Source organism: Euprymna scolopes, chromosome 12, assembly GCF_053919585.1.
Source record: "Euprymna scolopes isolate OS-2025 chromosome 12, ASM5391958v1, whole genome shotgun sequence".
Lineage (NCBI taxonomy): Eukaryota > Metazoa > Mollusca > Cephalopoda > Sepiida > Sepiolidae > Euprymna > Euprymna scolopes.
Window position 1 is genome coordinate 32,435,639 of NC_136493.1, and position 16,990 is coordinate 32,452,628.

At 32.8% G+C, this 16,990-nt stretch overlaps 1 protein-coding gene across 1 annotated transcript in view; it reads left to right on the top strand.

The window, feature by feature from the left end:
• Window positions 1–1,585: 1,585 nt before the first annotated feature.
• Window positions 1,586–16,990, top strand: part of LOC145291245 (4-trimethylaminobutyraldehyde dehydrogenase-like) — a 49,737-nt gene continuing 34,332 nt past the window's right edge. The window contains exon 1 of the mRNA XM_080136852.1: window positions 1,586–1,693. Within this exon, the coding sequence (XP_079992978.1) occupies window positions 1,685–1,693 (9 nt within the window). The 5' untranslated portion in view covers window positions 1,586–1,684. The remainder of the gene's footprint in view (window positions 1,694–16,990) is intronic.

Here is a 16,990-nt window from a genome sequence, read left to right on the forward strand (position 1 = left end):
CCCACTCCACGAACATTTTATGCCAATTAATTCAAGAACTCTTTCTAATGAAATCGCACTTTATTTTCTCACACATACACACACACACACACACACACACACACACACACACACACGCACACACAAAAAAATGCACACACAACATACAGAAATGAATATACAAATTGTACATAGTTAAATTTTACATTGAACGCTGGGGTTATTAGTTAGATTAGGATCCACAGAGTGATTGAGGTATTTTGATAAATGTTGCCAGTCAAGAGTAAGACTTCAAAGTCTCATCTGTTACATAGTCAAAAAGACCCTGTACCCTCCCCCTCCCAATTTCTTGTAGGGCCTTGTGCCTAATTTTGTTGAATTGAATTTTTTGTACGTTTTTTATGTTCAATTTTTTCTTTCTCAATAAAATATATAAACAAGATCAAAGTGTAGTATCTGTTCTTCAGATGCTGCAAGCTATGACTAGCTATGACTAGCTATGACTAGCAAAGACCAGATGTGGGGGCAACCCCACATGCCTGACCTTTAACCAGCTCCCATTTCCCACCTCTCGGGAGCTGGTCCCCTTTTTCCCTTCCCCCACCCTTCACTCCTCACATTAAAAATTGGCCTTGTGCCTAATTTGCTCGGTGGGGGAGTAAATAAATACCATCTGTTCTTCAGATGCTGCACTTCTATTTCTTGTTCTCTTTCGGTGGAGGAGAAATCCTTCATGACTGAGACAATTTTTATTTTTGTACCTTTTCTCCACGTTAAAAAACGACCCTGGTGTCTAACTCTGTCCCATGGGGAGGCATAGTAAATAGGTACAATCTATGGCAACACGGAAATGGTCAAGATCTCTCTAATTCTCTCTCCTCTGATCTTGGGCATGTGGTGCAATGGAGGAAAGGGTGGCTGGTTAATTTTAATTCATCTAAAACCAAGCTTCTTTCTTAACATCATCAACACTTTGACTCACATCAGGCCCCGATTAAAATGAACGGCACTTGCCTTGAGGACGCTCCATGTTTAGACAAGCTTCTTAGTCTAACCTTCATTCCTGATCTGAAATGGAGCACATACATCAAACCCGTCAATCTTTCACAAAAAACATTCGTCTAGCCTTATGAATAAATTCCCCCACTCTCTATCAGTGCTTAAACCTAAACGTGGACTCCATCAACAAAGCTTCTTTCCTGGAACTGGCCACCTGCGGAACTCTGTTCCGCTCCTGCTCTGCTTTTCAGTTGACAACAATATTATCGTCTTCAAGTTCAACGTAAACAAATTGAACCGTCCTCGTAAATAATCTAATCATACCAAATTTCCACCACAAACAATTACTACGCTACTGTTCAAAATGGCTACAATGCACACGTTAAAGCTTATCCTCCAGTGGCCTCCGGGCCTTGATTTGTGTTAACCCCTTAAATTTTTTTTTTTTTTTTTTTTTTAATTAGTGAGAATTTGATATGACAATTCGGTTCAATTAATAATTTAATGATAAAATGATGCAGTACTAATTAAATCTAGCTATCAAAATCCTATTATATAAAAAAAAGAGATTAAAAAAAAAAATGCGTTAAACAAAACTAGAAGTAAAGTACAACCGAGGCAACGTTGAGTACATACATCCCAGAAGGCAATAAATTTATTAGTAAGATAGAGTTATCTCCCGTGTTTAAACGAAAGCGTGCAAAACATGGAGAAGGTAACGTTAACATGATTTTTTTAATTTTTTTTTTTAATGTTTTATGTTTATTTGCAAATTACATTGGTTGTTCTTGTTGAACCAATGCTTTCTTATTTTTGGTTGGGATAACGAATCTTAAGTTTGGTACTTCTGCAGTTTATTAATCGTGCTATTTTTTGATAGGATTTTCTAGTTAAATTCAATTTTTATCATCTTTTTATTTGTTAAATTATTGTGGAAAAGTACAGAATAGTTAACAAAAAAGGTTAAGAATGGGTTTCTAAATAACAACGTTATTATTTTAGCACGGTTCGTAAACTGTGCAGAAAATGCCTTAAGGTTCTTCAACTTTATTACTATAAATGAGATTAGTGGTTAAGAAAACAACAACAGCAAAAAGAAAAAAAAATTTTGTAAAGGCAAATTAATTTTTTGTGTGCGACTATTATTTGTTGTCACAAATGGTGCCGAGATCGAAAATATTGTTTTCCTCGTGTTTTGAGAACACACGTGAAGCAATAATACTTGTGTCCCTAAACGTTAATGGCAAACGCTACTAGTGAGGGAGGACAAATCAATTTTAAGGAAATAGAGTTTGGAAAGGCTATTCAGAAGTATAGGCGACCCTAAATGCGACAGTACCGGTATCAGATGAAAACCTGCCATCGATGTGAAAATGTTCCTATTATCAAACCGGACATTTTGTTTTAGTTTAAAATAAATCTGTAAAATATATTTTTGAAAAGGAATAATAATAATAATAATAATAATAATAATAAAAAAAGTGTTTAAAAGTTTCACATATTTTTTTCACGCCAATTTGCTTATTTATTTAAACTAAAAGCACGAACTCCGGTTTGGTAATGGAAATGAGAACATTTTCACATCGAGGTAGGTTTTCACCTGACACCGATATGGTCGCACTTAGAGTCGCCTATACTTCTGAAACGCCGTTGGAAAATTATTCAAAAACAATTTATTTTGGTTACTTACTCATTTGTGATCTATTTGCGTAGTCGACAGATCGATTTTTTAAATATGTTGTTTTAAGCAAAAACAACAGTACTTACGTAATTGGTTTGTCGAAAATAGTAATATATCCAAAAATTACGAAAATTCATCGAGTAGAAAATTATTTATAGTTAAAAGTAATTTGGGTAAAACTTGCGGAGAATGCTCTGTTTTACGGTTGTTGCAAAATGAAACGGAAATTTAAATTTCGTTCCGTTTTACTCTTTTTTTTTTTTTTTTTTTTTTTTTTTTTTTTAATTGTGCCTCTCCGATCGAAAGAATAACATTCAACAATAGTACTTTTTATATCTAAAAAAAAATCTTTTTTATAAAAATGTACTTCTTGGGCGTTGAGTTCCATGGCAGCCAGCATATTTAATAGTCACTCCCTTAGAAAAGAACTATGCGTATGTAACATTTTTTATTTATTTATTTACTTACGTTGGCTCAACTTTTTTCATGAATATTAAAAAGAAAAGTAACTAACCCATTTATTAATAATTTCTCACTTTTACAAACATTTTTAACTTACATGCGCGGATAACTTTTTGGTAAATATTTACATTTAGGTTCACCTTCACAATTTTCTTTAAAATGACGACTTTTACTGGTTTTCAGAAAATCTCCGTGCGATAAATAAATCTACTTCTCTGCAACCGACATTGAACTCCCTTTTTTAATAGTATTTGTGGGTGGGTATGCTAACAACGAATATCAGTTAAATTTGGCCAATAAGCCCCCCCCCCAATGGTGTTCATTCCGAAAGCCGTTCTTAACATGAGGGGGGGGAATCTGAAAGCCGTTCTTAACATTTGTGGAGGTGGACCATAAAAATACCAATTTTTTATGAATCTGTAAAAGTGAAAGTGTCTGTCTGTTTGTCTTTCTGTCTGTGTACATTTCCCTATGCAATAACTCTGTCAATTTTCAGTCTACAGACTCGAAATTTGATATACAGGGTACTGAGATTTGGAAAAATCTTTGTAATCCATTTTAGGCCAGAAATTTTGCTGTTAAAGGGGCCAAAGTTCAACGATTTGATCTTTGAGAACTCTACCAAACTCCTCCGCCAATTTTTGGTATAAACAATTGAAATTTTAGATGTAGGTTCCTTGGATATGGATCTAACTTAATAACTTGATTTGAGCCCAAAACAATAAATGTTAAGGGGCCATAATAGGGGTTAAAGTTTTAAAAAATTGACCGCTTTTTTTTTTTTTCTTCTTTTTTTTATGCTCAAAATACACCTCCAAACACCCGGGCAACGCTGGGCTGAAATGCGAGTATTTAAAAAAAGCAACTAAACCATTTAATGATAATTTCTCACTTTTACAAATATTTTAAATTTATATTCGCGGTTGAACAACATTGTTGAATGGTGCAAAAACAAAGCGTTTTTGTAATGAACTTCAGGTTTGTTTTACTATACACATAGATTCGGAAAAGATGATCAAAAACAAAAATATAACAAATAAATGTTATCAAAGGCAAGATAAGTTACTTTTCTATCTAACTGGATAAGTTTTTTTTTTTTTTTTTTTTGTGTGTGTGTTTTTAATATTCATGAAAAGAGTAAAGCCAACGTAAGTAAATAAATAAATCACAGATGTTTGTAAAAGTGAGAAATTATCAATAAATGGTTTAGATACTGAGCCAACATATGCAAATAAATAAATAAAAAAATGTTATGTGCGCATGCGTTAGCTTTTTTCTAAGGGAGCGACTAATAAATAAATACGCCGGCCGCCATGGAATTCAACGCCAAAGGAGTACCAAATAAAATTTTATTAACAAAAATGAAATAATTTAGTTTTTAAACGAAAAAAGTCAATTTGGTATAATTTTTTTTTACATAAATCCAACTCACTGTTCACACTGGAAATGTCGACTTTTATGAGTTTTCGGGTATGCTTACAACGAATAAACACCCCCAACTTCCCCATGTTAAGAACGGCCTTCGGAATAGACACTCCCCAACCTCCCCATGTTAAGAACAGCTTTCGGAATAGACACCCCAACCTTGTCAGCATACCCGAAAACCTATAAAATTTGACATGTCGAATGTGAACGTGAGTTGGACGTAATGTTAAAACGTACCGAATTTAAGATGGAACGCAATTTAAATTTTCATTCCATTTTTACAATGACCGTAAAACGGCATTCTCTGCAAGTTTTACCGTAATTTGGTTTTGTTATTTAAAAATAAAACTACTTGATACATTTACTTGATTTTTGGAATACGATATTTTCTTTCCATGTGTACATCATACAGATTTTTTTTTTTATGCTTTCTGTCGAACTCTGGAATCTTCACGGAATTTCAAACAGAACCATTGACAGTCTTATGGAGATTGAGGGTTCAATCCTCATAGCAGGCAATACTTTTACGCTGCCATTGCTGGTGGAACGAGAGCATTTAATCTTCATGGATTAAAAAAAAAAAAGCAATGTTCGAAATTCTGTACAGATTCTTGAGTTTGACAAGGAACACCTAATGAAAGTCAGCGTTACATCGACTGAAATGTGAGAATAACATTCATTATGAGAACAATAGTCCATCTAATATGACTTATCAATCCTCATCTCAAAAAAATCAAACTTTTTTTTTTTAATTTATTTATTTTTTTTTAATGAAAATCGGTCCACACAAGGCATGGCGCCACTTGATGTAAGAAACTAAAAGAAAAAAAGGTCAACAACTGACGAACAATAAGTATAAAATGATTAGATTCTGACTCAGAAAATAGCAAATTTTCCCCCTTTGTCAGAAATATCGCTCATGGAATGTAAGAACTAAAGAACAAGATGAGGAAAGTGAGTTTCAAGACTTAATTAATTCCAGTTAGATCACGTGAAGTTTATGAGTTATGAATCTTCCTTTGTGTATAATACATGGTTTAAACATAACGCTACTGCTAAGACTAGAGTACAACAAGCACTCATTAAGTTCCAAACTATTAAATGCTTACTATAAATCTGGCCATAGTCATGGTAGGCCCATGCAACCTATTTTTGAAACTCTCGTTCACCCCAAACCAGACATATCGCCACTTGGATGTAAGGGACTATGACTTGAGATCATGCCTAGGAAAGATTAACAAGATGTTGATTTACTTTACATTTAAACTTCTGCATATCAGTACAGTTAGGGAAGCAGGTAGCAGAAAGGGAATTCCAAAGTCTAGCTGTCTGAGGGAAGAAACTATTAGAGTAGAAAGCTTTCTGACATTTAGGTACCTCAGCTGAAGGGGTGTGATTTTGTTGCTAAGCGGAAGCAATATGCTTTGTTTGGGAGTGAATAAAAGTTTTTAAAAATATATAGTTGATAAGCATGGTAATGAAAAAAAATTACAATTTGTCCAGTCTGTTAAATCCAAGGTAGCTGATCAGCGGCTTGGTTCCCACCAGTTTTGGCAAATAACAAAGAGGATCCTGAACAGAAGTGTGCGTTCTATCCCAACCATTATCAATGGACTAGAGGTTATCTCGTCAGCGTCAGACAAGGCCAAACTATTTGCAAAGAACTTTGCAGCTAATTCTACCCTATGCGACGAAGGCCATCAACTCCCCATATTTCCTCCTATAACACAGAACAAGCTAGGTAATATACAAATATCCGTGCATGAGGTCGCCAAGCTAATAAAAAACCTAGATTCCAGTAAAGCAACTGGCCCTGATGGCATCCCAATTATAGTGTTAAAAAAGCTTCAACCAGAACTTGCTCCCATACTTACGAAACTATTTAAGCGCTGCCTTAAGGAGAAGTGCTTTCCGACCCCCTGGAAGACCTCATCAGTTTGCCCTGTATTTAAGAATTCAGGTGATAAGTCATCTCCCTCTCAATACAGACCAATAAGTCTTCTCTGTGTTATGAGTAAGTTACTGGAATCAATATTAAATAGAGAAATAGTCAACCACCTCAGCAGAAACAACCTTCTTAGTGACACACAATATGGTTTCCGCTCTGCAAGATCTACCGCAGATGTGCTGACGGTTATATCCCACAGGATTAGTGAATCTCTTGACAAAGGCTTCCTTTCTAGGGCAATTGCTCTCGACATATCAAAGGCCTTTGACAAAGTATGGCATAAGGGTCTACTTCACAAGATTTCCAGCTACGGTATAACTGGAAATGTTTTCTCAATCATTAAATCATTTCTCTCCGATAGGCTCATAAGAGTAGTGGTAGATGGACAAAAATCGGAGGCCTGCAATATAAATGCTGGAGTCCCTCAGGGGTCAATCCTCGGCCCAACTCTCTTCCTGATCTACATCAATGACCTCCCTAAACACATACTTAAATCATTCGTTGACATCTATGCTGATGACACGACCATCTACGGCAACACATCAAAGGCTGTAAATGACGAAGTTCTCTCGGATTCTCTCTCCTCTGATCTCGAGCGCGTGGTTCAGTGGGGGAAGATGTGGCTAGTTACCTTTAATGCATCTAAAACCAAACTCCTATCCTTACATCATCAACGCTCTGATCCCCAGCTGGCATCAATTGTGATGGATGACTCTCGTCTTGGTGAGGCCCCGTGTTTTGACAAGCTTCTGGGTTTGACCTTTACTCCTGATCTGAAATGGAACACGTACATCAAGTCTGTTGCCAAGGTCGCAGGAAAGATGGTGGGATCCTTCTACCGCTCCAGAAGATATCTCACTACTGATTCAATTCTCTATCTATATAAAAGCCAAGTACGCCCAAGGATGGAATACTGTTGCCATATCTGGGCAGGAGCTGCCAAAAACAGCCTATCATGCCTTGACAGAGTACAAAATAGACTTCGTGGTTTAGTGGGGGATGCCCTTTTCTCTACCCTGCAACCCCTCTCCCACAGAAGAGACGTTGCGAGCCTATCCTTGTTTTATCGTTATTTTCATGGCAGTTGCTCGTCTGAACTCCAATCCCTGGTCCCCCCTCGCCAAACTTTCACGAAAATCACCCGTCTAGCTGAATCCACTGTGAAAAATTTCCCCCACTCTATATCTGTGCCTAAATCAAAACGCGGATTTCATGAGCAAAGCTTCTTTCTTAGAACTGCACGCCTGTGGAACTCTGTTCCGTCTGCCTGCTTCCCTCCGGACTACAACTTGGATGTCTTCAAGTCTAATGTTAACAAATTCCTAATGAACCGCTTCATAAAATCTCGTCACTAACGTAATGTACTTGCAATAACCCTTATCCCTGAGTGGCTTCCGGGCCTTGATAAGTGGTGATCACTGTGTAAAAAAAAAAAAAAAATAAATAAATAAATCAAGTCCATTTCATAAAAATAAACTGCATCTTGCTTAGTTAGCTTTGTTGACCCGCTATTACTAAATTACATATATGCAAATAGATTCCAAAACGTGTCTCTGAATTTATATAATCTGTCCTGTGTAATGATGTTAAGTTTTTTTAATGTGGTCAGTTTATAGGTGACACCAATTTTGCCCTGATTAAAATGAATCGTTTGCTCCTTGAGGAAGCCTTTTGTTTTGATAAGCTATTGGTGCAAACTAGAATTTGTGTGCGTTCACTACACAGGTTGTGGATGTTCATTTGTTGTTTTTGTCTGAATTCAGTGCTTGATTTCAATGCTGGCCGTACTGTCAATCCAACGTATTATTCTTCCACATAAATTTACAAGTCTGAGTTTTAAAACCAGTAACAATGTTTAATTTTGAGAAGTTAAAAATGATAGTCGACTTCTCTACCAAACGACTGACTTGCAATAGGAACAGTCTTTTTCAACTGAAGGCAAACCATCTGCTTAAAATCCTGACTGTAGTCCGATCCCTTTTTTCTTTTTTATAAGCTAGTCACCATTTATCAAGGCCTGAAGGCCACTCGAAGATAAGGATTAATGAGTATCAGGTAGTCAGTGAAAACTCTGTAGAGAGCAATAATGGCTGATATTAATATGAATTAAGTGCAAATCTAAAAAGATACAACCCTGTAGTATTTTTCTCGATTCCGATACAATTACTGATTCCGATTCTTTATAGATCTCTTATTTTTATATCCAATTACCATAAAATATGTTAAATGTGCAGATATTTTCTCAGACGTAAAAATACTCTTGTGGAATGGGAGGTGGGGGATGGGGGTGATCAATTGATTTTAGTTTTACTCGTAATTTAAAATCAATGTTTATTTTATTATTACTACCAGCAATGGAAGATTTTGCTTTAAACAAAATCAAATAAAAAAACAAAAAGAATCGTTTTGGTATCAGAAAATCGGCACAAATTTTTCCGATTCTAATACCCGTTAAATTTCCGATTCCCGAATCATCCCAGCACTATGCTGCAGATAGAGGGAAAGATAGAAGAGAGGGCAAAGAGGGTTACTTAGCTTAATTCAAAGTCAGGAGGTTAGGAGTATTGCTTTCAATCTTCAAAGGTGGTCAAAACGTTATATACAAGGTCCTATTATATAGGTTGTTGTGGAGTGGAGACTCTTGACTGAACTTTTACAAATCCACCTGAACATGAATGTCAGTTTAAGCCTAGAGATTTACTTGTCTCTGAAACTAGAAAGCGTCACCTACATGTTTTGCTTGAATATATATATGCATTATATATAAAGACCCTATGACAGTAGGTAAGTATTATGTTAACTAATATAAATATCGAAGTTTCACATTAAGTACATGTTGAGATGACCTGGCGGTGAACGGAGATAGACCCAGCGCATCCAGGGTAATTGATGCAAAGATTTGGAGGTCGGCTCTCAAGACAAAGCACACTGGAAGCAGGTATTAATGATTACATCAGAAATGATCATGTGCTCGAGGATTGGAATATGGTTTTGAGCAGTTTGCGGCAAGGAAGCAGATGGACAAAACAATATAGAAATCTAAGAGAAATTTCATCAAGAGCTGTCCATTTGTCAACTATTTCTTTAAAGGCTAATTAAGAAAATTAAGTGAGAAGGAATTAATTTTAGCTCTTCTTCTATAAGGAGTTAATTTTGGTCTCTCCCCTTGTGAACAACCTTTCTCGCACCAATAAAACCTTTAAAGCCACAATAAATCTCCTTGTGTTTCCATTAATGATGGGACGATCCCAATATTTTTGTTGATTCTAATACTATTAACTATTTTGATTCTTTATAAATCTCTAAATATGTAACTATAAAGTTAATAATTTTTCCCGATTACCGTAAAGACATGTTAAATGTGCAAATATTTTCTCAAACGTAAAAGCACATGGGAGGGGGGCGGAATCTATAAGTTTTAGTTTTACTGCTCATTTATAATCATTAAATCTTTGTTATTATTACTACAAGCAGTGGAAGATTTTGTTTAAAAAAATCAAATAAAAAAATAATTAAGGAATCGTTTTTAACATTGGAAAATAGGCACAAATTTTTTTGATACTGTTCCAATACTGCCAAAAGTCCAGATTTTTCAGATTCCACTTAATTGTCCCAACACTTGTTTCCATACATGAGTTTATTTGCCTGAGTTAACTCTAACCCACCACGAGATGATGCAACAATGCAGATCAATGGCCGCACACACACATAGGAAGCGATGATCAGGGAATAAAAACCACACATACGTAAATAAAGACTTTACTTGATTGCTCACCAGTGATAACCCACAAGTGTAACGAATTTGTGTTTGTGTGAAAAGATTATCTGCGTCCCTTTGTTGTTCGTTCTGTTTATTGAAATGTTACATATGTAGATATCCTGTCATTCAGGATAGGTTACACAACAAGTCCACTTGAGTTATCAGCTATTTAATCACTGGACATAAAAAAAAAAACTGGCTGAGTAGGAGGGTCTGTCAGCTGAGTCGTCTCAAGTGGCTTATTTTCTCGACCGAACCTTAAAAAGTGATCACTTTCTTCAAAATGGCATTCCATTTTCTGGGTGGTTGAATCCATAATCAGATATCTTTCCCATCACCTTACATGGGCACTGATATCGCTCCGGATCTAAAATCGATCTACATCCAACCTGTTGCCAAAAAATGGTAGAATCATTCTCTCATTCCAGAAAGTACCTGATTTCTGAAGCAATCCGCTGCTTATATAAGAATTAGATATGTCCTGACATGAACTCTTGGTTTACCACATTTGGGGGAGGGGGGGGGGTATTGGACTTTCTAAAAGTGCATATGAATTGTTATCAATTCATGGTGCAACGGATAAAGTGCTAAGTATATCAGTTTTAAGTGACAGAGTTTTCTGGGTGAGTCTACAGAAAACACAAATGTGCTTAGTTCAATATAATTCAGAATTATTTGAGACTTCTACCTGGTCATGGCTGGTAGGATGAGAACAATCCACCTTATGGGTTAAATGAAGGGTTTAGTTTGGGATTCTGTATAGATTCCAGAGTTCAACAAGATGCACCCAAAGAAGGTTGGAAATAACATCGGCGAAAATGTTATTAGAATAACATCCAAGATGAGAATAGTAGTTTAATAATACAAATGACACAGGCATCTCAAAAATTCCGATACATGAATTTATACTCCCCACCCCCACCCCCAAGTCTATCCTAAGATTTTGTATGCAGATATAAGAAAGATAAACATTGAAAGTATAATACAGGCCAAGTATAAAACTTGGGTAAAAATAATTGGAACCTGTTGTAATTTTTATTACTTTTTAGAAATTGTTTTTTTTTGTTTTGTTTTATTTTGCTTTGTTTTTTTAAACTCAAAAACCAACGTTGATTGCTAAATAAATATGAAAACCTTCAAAATATTTAAAGATTATATATTTTAGTGAAAAGAAAAATGTTGATATTGGCTTGCGAATTTACCAGCTGTTTTCTTATCAAGATAATTTAAAATAAATATAGCATATTATATATATATATATATATTTTAGGGTTGGGACAATTAATTGGAATTGGGAATCAGAAAAATCGGAATATTTGAGGGTATTAGAATCGGAAAAATTTGTACCGATTTTCCAATGCCAAAACGATTTTTTTAATTGTCTTATTTTATTAGATTCTGTTTAAACCAAAGTCTTTCATTGCTGGTAATATTGATAAAATAATAAATATTTATTGATATTTATTTACCAGTAAAGCCAAAATCGATAGATCGTCCCCTACAATTATATTTTTACATTCAGTAAAATATTTTTACAGTAATCAGAGAAAAAATACAAGATAGTTAAAGATTTACAGATTTATAAAGAATCAGAATTGGTAATTGTATTTGGATCGGGAAAAATATTGGAATAGTCCCATCACTAATATATATATATATATATATATATATATATATACAGTGATGATCATATTTATTGGCACGGTAAAATAAAAGTTAAATTTTGTCTAATAAATTCTAAAAAAGGGATTAAATTAAAGAAAATAACAAAGTATATTATGTATTTTTAACTGGACTTTCCGATGCAGCAATCGGATTTTAGAAAAAATAAATAACAAAGGAACAACAAACATAATTGCAAAAAACCCTTGTTCAAAATTATTGGCACGATTTATTTAATAATCAATTGTATAGCCTTTGGCCTTGATTACCTTCCTCAGTCGCTTTTCATAGTTTACAACCAAGTTGTTGCACTCTTCAGTAGTAATTTTAGCCCACTCTTCCTGACAATAATCCTCCAATTGAATAAGATTCTTAGGCTTCCTTTGCATTACCCTCAATTTTAATGTTCTCCATAAATTTTCAATTGGATTAAGGTCTGGGCTTTGTGATGGCCACTCCAAAACATTAATATGATTGTCCTCAAGCCATTTCTTAGTCAGTTTAGCCGAATGCTTTGGGTCATTATCTTGCATGAACCACCAACGACGACCAAGTGAGAGCTCTTTAGCAGAGTCTTTCAGGTTTTCATCCAATATTTTAACATAATCTTCCTTTTTTATGCTACCTGTGACCTTAACAAGTCGCCCTGGTCCAGAGGCAGCAAAGGATCCCCAAAACATCAAACTGCCTCCACCGTGCTTCACTGTGGGTATGGTGTTCTTAGGCAGGAAAGCTTCGCCAGATTTTCTGTAAATATAAGACACTTTATTATGGCCAAATAACTCTATTTTCGTTTCGTCAGTCCATAGAACACGTTTCCAGAATGCAACATCTTTATCAATATGACGTTTTGCAAAGGCTAGCCTTGCTTTCAGGTGCATAGGCTTCAATAAGGGAGTCTTTCTCGGACGACATGCTTTTAAACCAGCTCTCTTCAAAACTCTACCAACTGTATGTCGAGATACATTCACTCCAGAGGTGCTCTGTTCATCAACAATCTCCCCAACAGAGATCCTTGGGTTTTGTTTTACTTGTCGAACAATTTTCCGTTCATCTCTTGGGGAAAGAATCCTTTTTCTCCCTCTACCCTCTAAACTCATAACGTGGCCTTGCAATTTGAACTTGTTTATTATGGCTCTAACAGTGGATTTGGGAAGGTTTAGCTTCTTTGAAATCTTATCATAGCCCTCCCCATTGGTATGGCATGCTACAACAAGCTTCCTGACGTCTTCGCTGTGTTCCTTAGTTTTAACCATGGCGATTGAAAATTATAATTTAGTCACTTATAATAGTTTAAATAAATCGCTATCTAAAAATTATCTGAAAAAAATTATTCACTGAATTAGCGTTAAACAAGCATAATATGGCTATAAAAAAGTTCAGAAAGCACGTAAACCGGAAATTGATTGATATTTTACTGATACTAAAAGAAAAACAAAGCCGTGCCAATAATTTTGAACAAGGGTTTTTTGCAATTATGTTTGTTGTTCCTTTGTTATTTATTTTTTCTAAAATCCGATTGCTGCATCGGAAAGGCCAGTTAAAAATACATAATATACTTTGTTATTTTCTTTAATTTAATCCCTTTTTTAGAATTTATTAGACAAAATTTAACTTTTATTTTACCGTGCCAATAAATATGATCATCACTGTATATATATATATATATATATATATATATATATATAATTTATAGTTTTTTTTATTTAAATTTCATTCAGAAAAATATAATTTTTTAACATGGAAATTTATTATTTGGACAAAGAATTCAAATTCAAAGTTTTTTTCCTTAATCCATGGATCTTTGATGTAGACTCATCTCCTCAGAGGAAAAGTCATTAGCAAATATAAGATCTAATTCAAAATAATTTTGCTATTCAGCACATACAAAGAAAATATATTAAAAATTATACCTTTTTAAGGGACATAGATAAAAAAATAAAATCTTTTTAAGGGACATAGATAATGAAAATAAAATTAAAATCTTTTTAAGGGACATAAATAAAAAAATAAAATCTTTTTAAGGGACATAGATGAAAAAATAAAATCTTTTTAATGGACATATATAACAAAAATAAAATCTTTTTAAGGGACATAGATATAAAAATAAAATCTTTTTAATGGACATAGATAAAAAAAAAAATCTTTTTAAGGGACATAGATATAAAAATAAAATCTTTTTAATGGACATAGATAAAAAAAATAAAATCTTTTTAAGGGACATAGATATAAAAATAAAATCTTTTTAATGGACATATATAACAAAAATAAAATCTTTTTAAGGGACATAGATATAAAAATAAAATCTTTTTAATGGACATAGATAAAAAAAATAAAATCTTTTTAAGGGACATAGATATAAAAATAAAATCTTTTTAAGGGACATAGATATAAAAATAAAATCTTTTTAAGGGACATATATAAAAAAATAAAATCTTTTTAGGGGACATAGATAAAAAAAATAAAATCTTTTCAAGGAACATAGATAATGAAAATAATAGAAGGAGCAAAGAAAGGATATGAAATCATGATATCCAGGTGTCGTGGTAATCCTTGTATACAGTGGGATGATGTTGTCAGAGTCCGAGTTTGTTGAATAAATCCATATTGTAGGTAAATTCCAATTTATTATAAAGTACTATTGGTCCTTATATAATATTACCCCCTAAAATATTTTGTAAGACTGGATATCACAGGATTCAATAATCTGTGTTCCTATTCACCTCAGGATTCTGATATATATATATATATATATATATATATATATATATATATATATATATACTCGGGTTTTTTTTATATTCAAAAGTAATGGACTAATGAATTCAACGAGGTTGTTAGATAGTGCTCAATAAAAAGAGCTGATAATACTTGTTTATTGTTATATAAACATGCTCACATCCCGCTGCTACAAATAGCCACTTGTTTCAATCAAACAACAGATATCATCAGGCAGCGACTTGACTATTCAAAAGTTCAATGAATAATGGATTTTTATTTTAGGTAGGAACTCTTTAGAAGTTGGAGTTAAAAAACTTAAAACACAGGACTTTAATTAAATAAAAAAGTAAAAAGGGAGAGGCAATTTAAATAAAGTTAAAAGATTACAATGGGGAGAGAATGATTGAGAAGAGAAAAAAGGAATAGAGACAGAAATAGAGAAAGAAAATATATAGAAAACAAAATAGAGAGAAAAAGAAGAGAGAATATATATATATATATATATATATATATATATATATATATATATATGGAGAAGAAAAGAAAAAAGAAATAAATGGTTATAATAAAGAGAATAAGAACTAGAAGGAAAAGGAAAGAATAATGAGATCTAGTCAAATAGAGAAAGAGAGAAAGTAAGAATTTGACAGTATATAGAAAAAGAAAAAGAAAAAATCTGCGTGTCAACCAATTTATGAACAATTATACAATTCAGTAATGAAACATATTATTACAAATACAAACAGAAGATACAATCCAAGCGTCAGAAATGAACGTGTCAAAAAAGGCAGTGAATGTATTCGGCTAGCATATTTATCCTCTTACATACGTCCACGAGTAAAATCAACGCAATTCAAACATACGTCTACCATTAATTAGGCCCTTTATGCTAAATGATATAAGTTTAAAGTTTTCGCGTTTTTATTAGATAAATATATGAATAAAAGAAGAAAATAATGATAAAACAATATTAAAATTATTATTAATAACAATAAACATAATAGTAATGATAATAATAATAATAATAATAATAATAATAATAATAATAATAATAAAAACAGAATAAAATTAATATTTATTATCTTTTTAATATAACATATTTAGCCATAAGAGGGGATTAAATAAATTAAATAGGTCCAATAATTATAAATAGAAAACTACTAATATTTATGTATATAAAAAGAATACAATACAAATATATATATATACACACACACACACATATATATACCCAAATATACACACACATACACACACACATATATATATATATATACATATACATGCACATAAGTAAAGGTGTAACTATACTATTAAGTTGGAAGTTTAAGCTATTTAAGTATAGATATAAAGTCATATTAAATCACAAAATAATACATTCAATACCAGATTACTAATAACACAGATACAAGTACACTTACCTATAAATATATTCAGGCAAAAGAAGTAATTAAATCAACGAAATACTCAAAAATAGCGACGCACAGGTAGATAGTACCCAAATTAAAAATAATAAGATACATATGTATATACTCACAGAGAACCAACCGACATACTAATAAGCATATATATACATATATATATATACATATATATATATATACATATATATATAATCTTATGTATACACATACATACAAAAAATACACAAATATATGCACACAATCATATACTAATAAACAACAACGCACACACACATATATATACTCACACATAAATATGTATAATTTACATAAATTATATATATAGAAATACATAAGAATACAAATAATTTGGCAAGGGTACAGATAGATGCATACACACATAGAAACATACAAATGGATTGAATAAACATGGGAGGGTATACCAAATAATATAGAAATATATAGATCTAAGTACACACGGTCATAAAATAAATACATAGACACATACATATACACATAGACACACAGGTATATAAGATAGGAGAAGTAAAGAATGAAATCAGGAGAGGAGAAAGTATATTAATAGAATATTAATAAATTATAGAAATCAGTGACAATTTTTAATTTATTTAAATTTTATATCTAAACTAAATTACTTAAAAGATGGGTTTTATAATGTTTGCAATTAATTGAATTTTCGTGCTTCTTATTTAATAATTTATCTCTTTCTCTAAAAGTAAGTATAAATAATTTCTCATAAAGACATAGGTAGCAAGGCGAGTTTAAAGATGAACAGGTTTTCGCTTTCTTTAAAATTTTCCAATTTACTATTGGGGAGTAACCTTGCTCTACTAGTTCATTGTAATATTTAGACAAGGAAGTTCTATTTTTGTACTCATTATTTTCAAAAGAGCACTTGTGACCGGTAAATCTTTCTTTAAAATTGTTAT